At 39.2% G+C, this 16554-nt stretch overlaps 1 protein-coding gene and 1 long non-coding RNA gene across 5 annotated transcripts in view; one reads left to right on the forward strand and one right to left on the reverse strand.

Annotated features, from left to right (window-relative positions):
• ARHGAP15 (Rho GTPase activating protein 15) overlaps positions 1–16554 on the forward strand; it is a 318797-nt gene that overhangs the window by 147746 nt on the left and 154497 nt on the right. For all 3 annotated transcript variants that reach the window (XM_030278121.4, XM_002198396.7, XM_072931738.1), the window contains one exon: positions 15169–15267. In XM_030278121.4, the coding sequence (XP_030133981.4) occupies positions 15169–15267 (99 nt within the window). The remainder of the gene's footprint in view (positions 1–15168; positions 15268–16554) is intronic.
• Positions 10517–16554, reverse strand: part of LOC140684503 (uncharacterized) — a 76772-nt gene continuing 70734 nt past the window's right edge. For both annotated transcript variants that reach the window (XR_012056846.1, XR_012056847.1), the window contains 3 exons: positions 15144–15241; positions 11822–12704; positions 10517–11465 (listed from right to left, as the gene is read on the reverse strand). This is a non-coding gene — a long non-coding RNA (uncharacterized lncRNA). The remainder of the gene's footprint in view (positions 11466–11821; positions 12705–15143; positions 15242–16554) is intronic.

The raw sequence follows: 16554 nt of genomic DNA on the forward strand, positions 1-16554 counted from the left end.
GCACAAAGTTTATTAGCCCTCAACAAAAGGGCTGATTTACCTCCTGGGCTAACTGTTCCTCAACAAAAAGGAAGGTATTTTATTAAAAAATAACACATGTTTTAGGGTGAATCTTCCACAAAACTAGCAGGGATTATTCCAATAGGCTTTAAGTTAATAAAAGCTTAGTTAATAAAGTCTTACTTAATAAAATCTTACCTAACATAGTTAATAAAGGTACAGAGAAAAACCACGTGTACCAAGTAAAGCTTGACAGCCCAGAAGTTTCCCAAGTTTGAAGGCAGTAAAGATGCAGGTCTAGGGGAAAATATTTTTTCTGGGGTTCAATCCTAGCTGAATGCATTTTCCCCACTGCAAGCATGTAGATGTTTCTTTTTGACCATAAAATCATACATTTTCTTCTCATATAAAAAAAGCTGCATAAAGCAGATTTGGCAATACCATAATTCATGTTGAGCTCTGGTAAGTGCTGAAAAAGATTTACAAACTCACAGCTTGACACTGAGCCCACATGTTGGGTAGTGTAGAGAAAAAGCTCTAGAAATACTACATAGAGCTTTCTGGCAGCAAACAGAGAAACATCAGTCAATTGTTTTTCTGAATTGAAAGCCACCTTGGGACCTTGTTGAAAATAACATCTCTGCCTATCTTTCCTGCAGTTTAAATTACCTGGCTGGGGGAGTTGTCCTGGAGCCATTCACAATAGGCTGTTTAGTGCAAGAAAAGCACTGAAATTCTCACTTTATATGAATTATAGATTTGAAACACAGTTCACATAGGAAATGAGAATCGTGAGAGAACGGGCAAACCTACCTAAACACGAGTCTGGGTGTTGCAACCTCCTTTGCACTGGAAAATACTCTTTTTTATACTTTTTGAGCATCCTCTTTTGATCGCAGATATCGCCCTTGTCTGAAACCATTGGAACTACTCGTGTGAGAAACGGTTGCTTGCATAATTTAACTCACTACGTTGACTTAAAACTACATTGGCAGCACAGTTGGGGCTTGATATTCTCTGAAATGTTTCAAAGTTTACAGTGGTGCTGCTGCTGTGTTTTGCATTCGCTCCCACAAAATACCGTGTTGCCACAAAATGTTGTGGGAGCTTCATTTAAATACCATGAGCTGTGCACGCTTGCCTGGAGCATGAGGAAGATCAGAAATTACTTAAAATTTTGGTTGGAAGCAGCAGTGGTAAATTTTTCGCGACTTTCTTTTTTTCTCTCTCCCAGTTTCCAAAGATTTGGCTGCTTTTGGCTCACTCCAGCTTGAGTGGAGCATCTACACGTATCTCCAGTCTTTTACTCATAATGATGGAGACGTCACTAAAGATAAATCAATATTAGCAACAGCTCAGTTCCCACTTTCCTGGACTTTTCTTGCAGCTGAAGAACTGCAGAGTGGTTTGTGTAGGCAGCAAACACATGTGAAGGGGGGTTAAAGACATGACAGGTGAATCCTTTTTTTTAATCTTGTAATGAGTGACAGCACAGTGGTTTTACCTTCTTCTCCCCCTAAGGTGTGAAGGGATGTGCACATATTTGATGTTTGCTCACAGACTTTATTTACTGTTATTTAGCAGTGGTTATTCACCACTTTGGGAAGCACCAGGTGAGATATTCCTAAGTGCAACTTTCCCAACCTGCTTGCAGATCTTTATTATCTCTCAGATCTTCAGTACCAGAGTCAATAATTTGTTTGAACAAGTTTTCCATCTAATCATTAACACACTTAAAGCCTATAATGAGCTCTGTATCCATGCAAATGCATCTTTTTTAACTGCATAGATTTAAGGGCATAGTTTCCTTGTAAAATGGAAATCAGAGCTGTTCCTTACACAAATGCTGCAGTCCTTAATAAGGGATGGATCAGCAGCAACTTTCTAAGTTTATTTAATTTTAAAGTATTCATCTTTTTACATACTGTATTTGGGATATTTTTAAAGAGAAATAACATTTTTAAACCTGTATCAAATCAAATGCCTCATATTTTTCTCAACCCCTCTTATCTTGAAGTAGTCAGTGAATGAACAGTTTCAATTCAGAAATGAAAGGCATTTATAAACAGATTTTTTCAACTTTATCAGCTGCTGCTCAACTCCCATTGTATTGATATAATGATACTTCAAGATAAATAAAGAAATTTATGACTTTAACAATTTGAATAACGAGAAAGGCAATCAGATTAAAATGGGGACCATTCACGCCCCACATGACAGCTCAGAGGACTCTAGCAGAAGAGTAACCAGCTCAGTGAAAAATCAGAAACTGTGATTGCTATTTAACACTGCAGCTTTTCACAGTAGCTCAGCAGAAAGATATTTAGCACAGGTGTTTCTGTAAGTCTGATACATTGGGAAAATTCACAAGGTTCTCCGGCTCTCTTGCTCCGTGTCGGCTGTGAAGTTGGTCCTGTGATGCAGCAAGCGGGTTTCTAGTAGGAAATAGAGCATGGAGGCAAATGAGCAAGTTCAAACATAGGATCTGATCTAGATTCATTTGCTTGGTTGCTAATTTTTGTAACACATGACAGTAGTGAGGTGAATGACCCGTCATCGAGCAAAAGCAGCGAGAAGCGGCAATGAGTTATCGTTTGGAGTTAAGCGTGAAACTGAGATCCTGTTCCCTCCGCCGATAAAAGCAGCTTTCCAAATAACACGGATATCAGTGCTCCTTCTTTGTTAAGTGAGGGGTTTGATAAATATTCACCTATTTCAGTATTTCTCACTACATCGTTTGGCTATGGTGTGTTTCTGTGCTTTCAGCCTGTGGGTTTGCATTTCAATAAGAGATGAAATGGTATAATTGAATTTCTCAACACCTAAAAACTCTCAGCAATTTTTTTCTTCTTTTATTTCTCAAGTTCTGGCAGTATCTAATTTATGGCTTAATTCTTCGTAAGGTCATTCTCTAAGTTCTAGTTAATCTCAGACATTATGAGCTTGGCTCTGATAGAGAATCAGTTCATCTGTTCTCAGAAAGAAAAGAGTGAGCTGTGGGGATTGTTGGCAATATGAGTTTAGCTGAAAGCTAGGTACAATTTCTTACCAAGTTATTATTTTTCCCCTCATTATTTTCAAGGTAATCTGGCTGTGTTTTTTACTAATACAGCCATAGTTGAAAAACAAAAATCATATTTCTTTCCTGGTACTGTGTTCTCCAAGTAGGTATATAAGGTTACTAGTGTGGGTTTGGTCCTAATAATGAAGGAACTAATAGGTGGTGGGATTTTTTTGTAATTATTTTTTGGTCTTTTCCCTCTCTAATTCCTTGATAAGGTATTGTCTCCTCTCAGTTGGGCTGGAAGGTGCAGAGCTTTCTTTTGCTGTTAGCCTTACAAATGACAGCTAACTTTGTTGCTTGTGGTTCTGCTGTTAATTTACATGCAGCTCTTACTGACTGTCACTAACATATCTTTTGTTCCCTGAAATATTCACTCTGTGAATAAATATAACTTTTCTGCTATTTTTTGCTCGGGCTGATTTGCTCATTTCACTCTTGTGACTGCAAACAGCTCAAGCACTCAGATTCTGCACGTTGCCTATTGCTTAATGAAGTACCTTGCTGAATCAGGGCTACCGTGTTCCAGCAGATGAAAGGGAAGCACATAAGAAGCTCTACTGCCAGGTTCTGCTTTGAATGTTTTTCTTTAATCAATTTTTAGACTTATTAGCATGGCGGATCACGGTTTTCGCGAAACAAATAAAAGCTTCTAGTCTGATCCTTGAAAGCGTTGGGAAATGTTAATGTAATTGGTTCTGTTTATAGTTCAAACTCACTTACATGTCTCTGCTCATAGACACAAGTAATAGAGTCAGCACTCCCAGCTCTGCTTTAATGAGTTAGTACCCCAAAACTCTGGGAAGTCACTTATGGGTTTCCTTTGTCAGAAGCAAGAATCTGATAGAGTTCTTAATTATCTTAGTGGCAGCAGAACAGTGGAAGGCTCAGGTCATGGCTTATAAGACAGGGAAACATAACACCTGTAGAAACTCAGGTCTTAAATTCCAGTTTCCTTAAGACTTTCTCTTTTGCCTCAGTCCACGTTACTGGCTGGATGTTGCTTTGAGTTTTCATATGTTGCTGAGTTTGGGGAGAGTGATAATGCGCCCAGAATTTCTGTCAACTTGGTGAGGAGGGCAAGGAACATGTGGGCTGGGGTCCTGTGGGAGATGCCCTGGTTATGGCCCCTTTGGGTCTGTAGTTTGGGTTGCTATAACCACAAGTCTCTTGGCACAGCATCCACAGTGCTCAAATTGATGTGCAAAGGTGACACCTTTGGACAAGGAGGTCATAATGTGTTTTAAACCTACCATTTCTTTGCCATGTGTACTGTGCTTTTATTAATAACAAGACATGGAGTAAAAATAATGGTGTTGAAGAGATTTGGATAAATATGGCCTTATGATTATGGCACAGAGGAGCTGAACTACAAATTCCCAGCCATTCCTGGCCTTGACAATTTTGTGGATTTTTATTTTCTTTTATATTTAGACCCCAAAGTTCCTGAATGAGCTGTCACCCCAAACCCACATTCTCCTGTACTGTATCAGCCCAAAGCTTGCAACAGAAAAGAATATCAGGCTTTCAGACACAGCATATTTAGAAAAGAGAGAGAGAGTCTGCCAAATTCCCCAAATCCACTTTCCAATTCCCCTCAAGGATAGCAGGAAATTACTTGTTATCAGTGGGTAATTCAACCACAAACGTTATTGATTACCCAGCCTCAATCTTTACAGTCTTGATGCCCAAATATTTTGCAATCATTCTCTCTATTTAAAACTAGAAGGTGGATTTTTATTTTGGAAAAGTGGAGTTTTTCAGATTTTCTGCATGCCACATCACATTGTGATGTGCCCCTCCAGATTGTCCAGTGTGATAGCCAGAAGCTTGACTGACAGATGTCAAAGTGTAAATCATGTTCTAATACATGAGAAATGCCTATATGGTTAAAAAATATCCAATACTTGCAAAAGCTGTTTAATTAAAATAATTAATTTGCTTTTAATAATTGGTGTTTGGTGTATCCCAGTGCACACCAGAAACTCAGAGCTAGAGAGGAGGTATGTGATTTTTGTGGGTTTTTCCTAATTTCTCTGTATTTTTTTAAATTATGGAATTGATCCAAGTAGGTTCTCTTGATTGTGAGCTACACAATCTGTAGTTTTTCATCCAATGACCTCTGTCTGACCAAAATCAGTTATTGTAAGAAATTCCCTAAGTTCTGAGTTCCATTCCCCCTTCCTAGAAAAGCTCCCCTTAGACACCTATTGTGAAGAGATATTAAATATTTTGGTTATGTGATATTTTTAAATAACATTTTGAGTAACCTGCTGTCATTACTACAGTACCACACAGAGCAGCCGATAAATTTAAAGACCAGTCCAGTTCCAGCACTGTCAGTGCAGTTCCAGAATGTCTAAATGAAAAATCCAAGGATCCTCCAATGCTTGAAAACTGGTCTGAGGCTATCACAATGATACATTTTTTTTTTCAGAATACAAGAATCTCTAATATCAAAAGTTATGTGATATGCTTTGAAATAAACTCTCCATACTATCTGTATTGTGATGCTGTTTATTACTTAATATAACATCATTCCCAGATTAAGTAAATATCAGAACTGGGTCAGACAGGTTCATAGCCTACTGGCTTTTTGGGAACTCCATTGATACCCCATCCCTGGAAGTGTTCAAGGCCAGGTTGGATGGAGCTCTGAGAACCCACTGTAGTGGAAGGTGTCCCTGCTTATAGCAGGGGGTCTGGAACCAAATGATTCTAATCTCCCTTCAAACCCAGACTATTCAAGGCTTTTGCATTCTGAAGTATCCATATTCTTCTGTACTCGTTAAAGACCTGTATTACTCATAAAAGCTTTCTATCTAGGTTGTGATTCCTGAGAAACAAAAATTTAGTTAGGTTACATCCATCTTTATCCTAAATATCATCAGCATCATTTTTATTAAAGCACTAAATAACTTTTTAAAATAGTAATCTTTGAAGTTTTTGTAGTTGGAATTTTTTGATTTTTTGAATGGATACAATAGCCTTATTCAAAACATTTTTCATCCTGCTTGGCTTTTCCTAATACTTACATACAAATAAAGACGGGAAGAGGCAAACCCAAGATGTCCTGCATTGTTTGCTCCCTGCATGCAAGGGGAGACAATAACCAGGATATTTTCCTGCTTGGCCCACTCAGGAACTTGACACAGCTGGCAGAGTGTATCTACAGATCATGGACCAACTTTGATGTTGTACTTTGTTATAAAACAATAGCTGGCATGGCCGTGGCACAGCAGGATATTGCACTTAGCCTTCAGCAGACCTGTTTTTATAGAAAGGGACCTCCTGCCTCCTTGCCCCAGGCCACAAAACCCTCTGCTGTAGAGATGGTGGTTTGGATCTTTAGCAGTAGGAGGAATCTTGTGTTTCTGTATTGGCTTTTGGCAAGTTAGTAAAATTACATATGCAGCTATTTTGGAAAATGACCGCATGTTCTGCATGCTCAGTGCACAGGTTCTGAGTCACCAGGAAGAAAAAAAAAAGAGGGTAAAGAAACTATCAGACTGAAAAGAAAATAGTAAATAAACAACGTAAATCCCATTCAGAAGTGCTGTTTCATCTCTAAGAGATGCTTTATTCAACAGCAGGTAGCAATCCCCACAAGAAACATCTGCTATCAGAGGATTTGCAGGTACACTTTTGTTGACTGCTCACTGAATTTGTGTCAGTATTATAATTCAGCAGGTTTCTGCTTTTCACACAAACCAGGATTAGCGCTGACTTGGGCTGGAGGGCATTCAAGCTGCTGTTCTTCTGTTAGCTATATTTCTCTGTAAACATCTAATTGTTTCAAAAAGTGATGTACAGTATGCAAAAACCTGAATTCAATGCAAATAAGCCTGTGCAGCTCTAAACTTAACAGGTGTTCTCATTAGTGTAAGTAGACAAGGAACGATTCTTGAAAGTTTTACAAACACTTATAATCACGGCCAAATATGTTACTATAAGTATAAAGACACGTATAGCAACATCTCTTTTTCCTTATTGTGCAATCTCAGCATTCATTAATAGGAGATATGTGCCAGTAAATGAAATACTAAGAGCCAGTAGTGGCTTCTTCTTGCAAATAATGTGAAATGCTGTGAAATGCTCTGCTACTGATGAATAAATTTTTGGCTAAAATAAGAGTCAACAAAATGAAATCTTTACACCCAGCACATATATATTTAAAATATATATCTTCGCCTGCACTGAAAGCAGAGCATTCATTCTCTCTTTGATATTTTTGTTTGTTACAAGGACTTATCACGTTGAGTCTCACTCACATACATCATAAAGTGTTATAACATGCATATAAAATTGGACAGGAGAACCATTCATCACTAGGTATTGTCCAGCTGGTAAAGCTGAGAAAGACAGGACTTCTCTGAGAAACCATTGCCAATATCTCTGTGTGTGGCTGTGTAATGTATGGCTTCAGATTGCAAAGGCAATAACAGTAAAATATTACCCCAAGGAGAAAAGTAGCTTGCAGTAGGTATTCATGCACTGCCTTCAGTCTTCATCCGTGGCCAAAATGTGCAATTGTCTATTCCCTGACTTCCCACTATGCACAGACACAACTGAATTGTGTCTTAATTATTATCTCTTGCTTTTACCAGTTGTGAGGGTATTTCTTTATCGCTTCCCCAGTCTGGTGACTCCCATCTCCTCTGACTTTGGCTGAAAGGCTGTCAGAATTCCAATCCTCCTGCTCCATGGCGAGGGCAGTGCGTCCTTGGGGCTGGAGCAGAGGGCAGCACGGGCAGGGGGGACATGGCAGGCTGCACACAAGTGGCTGACATCCAGGAGGGTCATCTGCTGCCTGTCTCACATTTCCCTTTTTGCTCTTTATCCTCTGAAGGAAACCCCTGTTTCTCAGAGCTGATCCCTGTGTTCCAACTGTCTCTCACAGGGCATTGTACCAGTGTAGAAGATCAGCAGGAAATGCTTCCCAGGAAGTTCCCTGGATGTTTTAGAGAGATTGTTTGCACTTTTTTACCTCTTCCTTTGTTCAAACATCATGTGCTTTCTTCTCACACTCCTCCAAGGCTGTAAACAAGCAGACCTGGACTGGTGGGTGGAGAAAGGAGAAAGACAAGTTGTTCCTTGAAATCAGTGACAGCATCCCAGTATCCCTGGATCTTTCTTTCCCTCCAGAGAAGCTCTTGGACCCACATCCTGAGCTCCACTTCCAATCCAAGAAGGAGTTTTGGTCTCTCAGGGCTTAATGAGCTTCAATTGTGACCTCCTCTTGGTTCAGTATTTCCCTTACAAGAGATAAAAATCAGTTCTTCTGCATTTGAGATTAATCACAGCCAGAAAAGAAAGGAAAAATTTTGTCTCATAGTGCAGAGAGAAGATTCTCTCCTAGTTAGTATTAATGCAGTTTTTCAAGAGAAACTGACATATGATATGAGTTTATGGCACAGAAAAAGGGAAAGTTAGGTTTAAAAATTTTTCCTTCTTAACCATAACAGAGTTCGTTATTTTATTGCCAAATTACGGTGAATGATTCAATTGCCATGAAAAAAATTATTTCATCTCGCCTGGTACAATATAGTTTTATTTTTAAATTAATTGTTTCTTGTAAGTTTCACCCCCAAATCTGAGACAGCTCAATCCATTTTGGAGTCATTGATGTGTATAATGCCAGCATCAATTTATTTTCACTAAGGGGCAACTCATTGTATATGAAGAGGTTGCATTGATATGATGGCGTCACAAAGGTTCCCAGAGAGTGGATGTGCAAAGCAGTCACACCAAAAGACAACACAGCTTAGGGCATAACCTATAAACATCTGGCAATATTCAGTCTTACAAATTCTGATATTGCAGAAGTTGTGAAAACATAGGATCTGTTTGTTGCCTCTTTGCAATCCTTGGTTTTCACAGTCGTTTTTACAGAATTAAGAAAAAATAGGGTAATTAAAACATAAGGTTCAACATCTTTGGATATGTAGAACATTTTCTGTTGCCTAAAACAAATATTCCCAAAGAAAGTATAAAACATTTTTCTGACTTGCAAAGTTTTTGCAGTCTATCATTTAAATTACTTAAATAAAGGGAGCTTTACTGCTCCCAAAAGCTGAGAATATAACACCCGCCATGCATATTAGCTTGATCTTTTTGACAGACCAGAAAAGTGTTTGTGTGTGCCAATTAAAACAAAAATGGATCCCTAGTGGCTTGTTCCTCACACAACTTCTGAAGACTGCTATCATTGTATGCCGGGGTAACCCTGGATAAGGCGGCTCTCCAAAGTAAACAAACTTTTCAAAACTTTCATGACAGATGGGGGTTACAAATGCATTTTAATAAGAGAGTTGCCAAAGCAACTTTTTTGCAATCAGCATATATTTACTTAACATCTAGCAACATTGGGAACACAAGGCAGATACTTTCTCACCAAATTTTTTAACAAATATCATTTTTTTGAAAGATTGGTTGAAGACCTTTTCTCTCAAGCTGATATTTCCCCATCACTTCAATGTTAACTTTGCTCGACATCCAAAGGACTGCGAGATGGGTAAAGCCAGACTGTAATATGAGACAGACAATCTGCTTGATAATGAAATTTCTTTGGTAGTCATAAACATCTTAAGAGTCCTTTAAGTAATTTAACTATCAGCATAACCATGACTACCTCTGTTTGATAGGCTGGCTCATGGAATGGATACGTGATGCTGTACAAATTTAACACAGCTCAAGACTGAGCCTTTTGTTTTCTTTTGTTGCCATTTTTTAATATTAGACTCAGCTCTCTATGGTATAGCACAGAGAGATATTTTATTTATCCTCTTGGCTGCTTACTCATTCAGCATAAACATGGCCAAGAGACTGGATTATCTGTGAGAAAGAATTTAAGGTCCACTTCCAGAAATGCAGTTAGACTTTTGACGTGTATTTAGAAACTTGCATGGCTCTGTCCCAGTTTAACTCAAATCCAGCTAATTAAACCACTAAGGAGCATAGTATCACCCAACTTTAATTAATTCTACTTCTACTGGGGATGTCGACACAGGATTGTCCAGGGTTTATGCATTTATTCTCAAGTTTTATTATATTGTAATGATTTTTTAAAATAAATATTTAGAGACAGAAAATTCACAATATTCTTTTTTCTTTTTTTTTTTTTTTTTTCTTTTCTTTTCTTCTTGACTCTTTTCACAACTTCTCTGGCCCAGCCCTGGTGGCTGCCATGCAGATTGAGGTGTCCTGCATTGCATGGATAGACCCCATCCTGAAAAATATCTCAGGAAAACAGAGAGAAAAATGCAGATTTCTTTTCATTATGGGAATCAGGTTGATTAACATGATCAGAAAAAAAACCCACCACTTTGTGAGAAAGCAAGGTGAGATGAAGGGAGCAGTGGGAAGGAGGAAGAGTGTTAACTTTGGAGCTAGAAATGCTCCAGCAACTCACATTTCCTTTTTTTCCTACACATATCAAGGGCAGCAATCCCAATGCACAGTGCAACAAGAGGAACACATTTTATTGAATTTCTGCACGCAGAGGTATCTGTCAATCCAAGTTTAAATCACTTAGTGTTCACCACAAGCCGTGTGAATCCCAGGTGGCATAAAAATTTCTGTTTTCTGCACTGAATCTTGCACTGGATTAGCAACTGCTGAAGTTTCCATGGTCCAAAAGCATCCAATAATCCAACACTGAACCACTGGAGTTATATGAAGGTTCACCTCAATAGTATAGCAATTTTTCTGGATGTCCCAGTTTCAGGGGGAGTTGAACATTGGCTTGGTTCTGTATTTGGCTGAATTAAGGACTGTGACATGTTTTTGGTGTTCATACATGAGCTATACATGAGCCATACACTTCCTTGGCTGCTCACTCTGCTCCCTTTTTCTTGTTGCTCGATACATACTAAATTTTTTTGCTGCCTTTCTCCTTCCCCACAGAATTCTTCACTTCCTGTATTAAGGTTTGTTCTTGGCATTGTCTAAAAATAGTTAATCCCTGCAAATAATAGTTGTGGCCACCAGAGATGCATAAGTACACTTTGAAGTGGGTGAATCAATAAGACGGGTTTGGATTTTTGTTTTGCTGTATGAGTTTATCACCCTTTCCCATATCTCCATAGAGTGTCTATCAGTAGGATTGCTGAAATTGCCTCCATCCCTGTTCTGCAGCTAAAATAAATGCAAGAATATCTGTAGAAGTTCTGGTAAAGAGCTAGAGGGATACCAGGAATGAGGTGTTTTTCATAGTGGTTTGGTCCCAGAACAAACTTTGCAGGAAAACCATGAACAGAAGATTGTGATCTCCTTCCACGGCTCTTTTACCTCCTGTTTTCCATTGGCATGGTTACTGTGAAAGGAAGGTCTGTGGCACAAGCTCTGTAGGGTGATCTGTAAGGGTTTGGAAGTCCTGACGCAGCAGTATGTCCCAGAGCACAACCTAGCACAAGAAAAAACATAATTTGTTAAATTTTTAAAATCCATTGATCCTGGGTAGCCTCCAAGGTATATTTGTGTATTATAGGATGTTAATGGCATTAATTAGACACAATGTCCTGTATTTTGTGGAACTAAAAGGGTACATTTCTGTTTAATAACATAGGATCTTGTTGAACACCACCCTGGTGCATCATTATGGTGACACGCAAAAGAAGCTCAACCCTCCATTTGCAGCTCTATAAGGTGACAAGAGAAACCCTTAATAAGCCACAAATAGAATATCAGGAAGTGTTTCACACCTGCCTCCCTCCCCACTTCCCACACAGTGTTGGCAGCCCAGCAGTGCATTGAATTTACCTGTGGTGAGCTGATATTTTCTGAGGATCAATGCTTAGCAGCAGGGCTGTGCTACAGCTCACTGCAGAACTGCCATGAGGGTTGATTCAGGCTTTGAAGTCATTTTTCCCTGGGTGCTGTAGCGAGAAAGAGGGAATTCAGGCACCCTGGGTCTCCTATCCCCATCCTGAAGGGCATGGCAAACCAGAGGGTTAATGCCAGTTGTCAGTCCTCGTGGGTGTTTATTGCTGACAGCAGCAGCAGCATTCTGCCTGGTAAGGTGGTGCTAATTCTAGCCTTTGCAAAAAATGATGGCACAGAGAAAGGGGTTTCAGGAGGTATTTAAATAAGTGAAGTACCTGGCACAATGGAGTCTGGCAGCTCTGGATAGAGCACTTAATTTTCTTTTTTTTTTTTTCCCCTAGATTTGTCTTTCATTTGTTTCCTCAGCCTCTCTGTTTATTTCAGCAGTGCCTGACACAGGGATGGTGTGTTAACAGGCCTTAATATTGAACAATTTCTGCTTGTTGTTAGTTATACATCATTTAGGGCTGTGATCATAAATTGTTCAATCACAAGGTTGAGTCAAAACCAGCATTCTTTACTGATGTCTTTTCCCAAGGGTGTTGAAAATTTGATTGTTCAAAGTGCAAATATGGTTTAGCAATCCTTTCCAAGAGTAATTTATCAGAAATCCTAAGGAGGTAATATATAAAAGTGGGATAGAAAACCTGCACATTAAATGGGATTTACCAGCCAAAGCCTTTGGAACTGCTTGCCTGTGAATGACTGGAATGGAGCAGAACAAAGTCAATTACTGACTGTAATTAAGGAGTGGATGCATTTAAACTGTAGAGAGCAGTAGCAGTCTTCTTGAAACTGTCTTGTTACTCTGAAGATTAGTCTGAGGAAAGAAAGAAAAGGACTTGAACTATATCTTACAGAAAGTATATTTTAAATGAATTCTCTTCCCTCCGTTCTATGATCTGTTTTTACAGATTTGCTCATAAAACACTGATAATATATGATTATCAAAATAACACATTCAAGACAAAGAAACTTTCAACATGTATTTTGCTTTGGTCTTGTTAGCAATGGAGTATCTCTTTTGCATATCATACAGTGCAAATATTTATGCAGTGCTGAATACTTGTATTTTAATAAAGCCTGAATTTACTGAACGGAAGGCTGAACTATGTTGTGTCCTTTTTAAGCCTTCAAAATAAAGTAAATCTAATTACATATGTTGCTCTTACTTTGAAAATGTTATTCCATTTTATAATTTTAATAATGATTTGTTTATACTGGGAGGGAGGCATTAGATTGAATTGTTGCCTGTGTTTAGTCTAATTCATATCTGCATGTATACATTAATAAATTGTGATACCATATCATACATTTTGAACCCAAACCTTGCTGTGCGAGCTGGGCACAGAACTGGAGGTCAGCTCTTCCTGCTGCTCACCTTAAGCTGCATTTGGACTTTTTATTTCCTTTTGGTGAAGGGGGGGTGAGTGTGAGAGTGGTGATTAATGTTACAGCCCTGGACTAATGAGGGGATTGAGATTTCCCCAGTAAATAACTCTCCCTGGTGCTCGGGGAGCAGCGGGTGGCTGGAGTTGGCTCCCGATGGGTGCAGAGGGGATGGGGTGAACATCTGCAGCCAGGCAGCCCTGAGCCCACACCAGGGGAGCATTCCCACATTCTCAGCAGCACTCCCACAGGATGTCTCTGCTGGAGCTGCACTGATGGGATTTTCCTTAATGCTGATGACTTTGGAAACCTTCCTTACAGGCATTTCCTCAATAAAGGGAGGGTTATAGGACAATTAATGCGACATTAGGCTGTTGTTTTTTGGTTTGGGTTTTCTTTTTCCTGGTATTATTTCAGTTTTAAGGGAGATGCTGGGAGTACCCAGGCTGGTGTGGATCTGCTGTTTCTTTTTAGCTTCAGTAAAAACTCTTGACATGGGGGAGATGCAGGGAAACAGTAGCACTTCAGGTATGTGTTTGTTTATGTATTTACATAAACAAACTGTGTCAGGCCATAGCAGCTTTGCTTTTTCCCAGAGTTGGTCAGAAGGAAATCCCTATTTAGTGCTGAATAATCCCATATTCCAGTGAACATTCCAACATTCAGACTAAACCTGCATCCCCAATACACCGAGATCCAAGTGTTCCTTTTCCAAGCATGAATACCATGAATTTTGCACAAGCAGCTTCTAACAGTAGCAAAATAAGAATTAAACTTTGGTTCCAGAGCTGGAAGGAGCTGAGCTGTCTTGGAGCGTGGGCAAAATGAGCTCCTGCCCCTTCCAAAAGTGCTGATGATGTAGCCCTTGGTTGACTTGTCTGTAAACACAGAAAGATGTTGTGTCCAGATGATGCTCCATGGCCACATGCACCAGGAATCTGTGGAATAATCCTGGGGCAAAGCATTGCACAGCTCTGGGCCTTAGTTTTGCCATCTGTGAAATGGTTGCTTCAACCTGTTGTGTGAAATACCTGGAGATTCCCTCTGGTGAAATATATATATATGTGTGTGTGTGTGCGTGTGTGTGTGTGTGTGTGTGTGTGTGTGTGTGTGTGTGTGTGTGTGTAAAATAAAAAATCATGTATCATTATTATCCCAGTGGTTTACAGAAGTTCAGACCAACAGCATATACATACATATTTCCACCAAATATTAGGTTAGGCAGTGAAACAGCATTATCAGGGGACTGAATATTCTTTTGATAAATATTCCCAGTGAGTGGGTCAAAAATGTAAATCGACTTCTATTTAGACAAACTGGGGATTTTTTTTTTTCATGATAAGTGGGCTCCTAATTACTCTGCTGCAGCCATCTTTGATGATAATTTCGTGGGGTTTTTTATGTGAAAGAGTGACATTACCAGTTTTACCAAAATGTTTGGGAATGGGGAATCATAGGTAAATAATAAATGTGCAAATTCAAGAATGGAGGTACCAGATAGAAAAAAACCCAAACTAGTAAAATAGAAATGGAAACTGCAAATGGCAGAAAATAATTTACATGATGCATTCACTCCTTTTCAGGGTGCTTTTATTTCCCTTGAACTGTGTCTCGTTACACCGAGTTTCCTGGCTTTTCTTAACTTTTGTCACATCCCCGTTATTTCTGCACTATTTGTGTTCTGTGGTTGCATTGCTGAGACAATATCTCGTTTGTTTTGACATATTCAAAACAGTTTTCAGACAGAGGTTCGGAACTCCTCGGTAACTCGGCACTCCAGCAGACAAATCTCAGTAAAAAGAACAAGCATTTGGGGGGAAAGGGAGGGAAAACAGAGGAAAATCATCTGCCTAGGGTGTGCTTTACTCACCTGTGTGTGCCCATGCCCTCCCCAGATCACGACAGTGTCAGGAAATGAGTTCCTCCTCCAGTCGGATATCGACTTTCTCATATTGGATTGGTTCCACGCTATCAAAAATGCAATTGACAGATTGGTATGTATTTGTTTTGGCTGTTACCTTTATTAATTAAGATGTAGCAATTTCAACTTCATTTGCTCAGGCATCTCTACAGGTTTTAGGCAGTCAGCAGCTAGCTAGACATTCCTTTCTCTGAAGGATATAAAAATATGTATGCAAATCTACTAAAAAATGTCAGATAAACAAGGTTGTTGCACAAAAATGTCATTTGATTCTTGCCTCGAAAAGGAACGCTACATTTATTTCTCTGAAATAACAAGGACGCTGGCTTGCTGAGGGTTGTAAAAGCACACAAGCACTTAATAACTAATGAATTTTTGCATTTTCTGTTTATGCAGCCTACAGTATATAATCTTCAATAGAACTATTAATACATTTGAGCCTTTTATGAATTTTTGTATTACTTATTCACAAGAATAACGCTAGCAAATAATATTCCTTTGTAACTGATTGCTGGTATTCTCCCAGGAAGGCTGGGGGTTTTCTACTAGAAGTAAGCAGGGTTGCATTTTATTAAAACAGTTTTTAATTACCAAACCAGCTTCAGCTGTAGCTTTTTCTTTCTTTTTTGCCACTCTGAGTACAAATTCCAAACATCTTCCTCCTATCCTGATCCACAAATATTTTCTTTTTTTTTTTTTTTTTTTTGAGGGCGCTGACTTTCCTTGTTCACTGCAGAATCTGTTGAGAGAAAAATATCCCCATTTCTTGCATTTTTCAGAGGTTTCAGTGCAGTGGAATCTGCAGCCTCTTTGAAAGGGTTAATTTGAACACAGCTACTGTTTCCTTAAAGAGCTACAAACATTCTATTACCCTGAGGCTATAATCAGCCAAGGAAAGTTTGATCTGATGATGTATGTCTTCATATTGTGCATTTCATTGGGTGTGTGAGGATATTGATATCCAGCTAAAGATTTTGGGGTGGAGTTTTCCATGGAGACTCGGGAAAAAAAAATTTTTTTGGCGTATTATTCAACTAAGCATCTAATAAACCTGATTTTATATATACATATCTATATATCTATATCTATATATTATTTTTTAGTGTAGTTGAAGTAATACTGTGGCATCAGCAGCCCTGAGCATGCAGAGCAGCTGGTGGGGCACAAGTGGCCTGTGGCTGGCTGGTCCTGGCCAAGGTCCGAGTGCGCAGGACAGGATGTCACCAATGTCACCACGCACCACTCCTGGCCACTCCATCCCTGCCAGCTCTTTCACTCCTGAAACTCTGAACGAGTGTGAAAAGCCTGGCAGCTTTCCACGCTCTTGGGATGGCTGAGTCTCACCTGACCAAATGCCACG

The sequence above is a fragment of the Taeniopygia guttata genome, chromosome 7 (assembly GCF_048771995.1).
Source record: "Taeniopygia guttata chromosome 7, bTaeGut7.mat, whole genome shotgun sequence".
Classification (NCBI taxonomy): Eukaryota; Metazoa; Chordata; class Aves; order Passeriformes; family Estrildidae; genus Taeniopygia; species Taeniopygia guttata.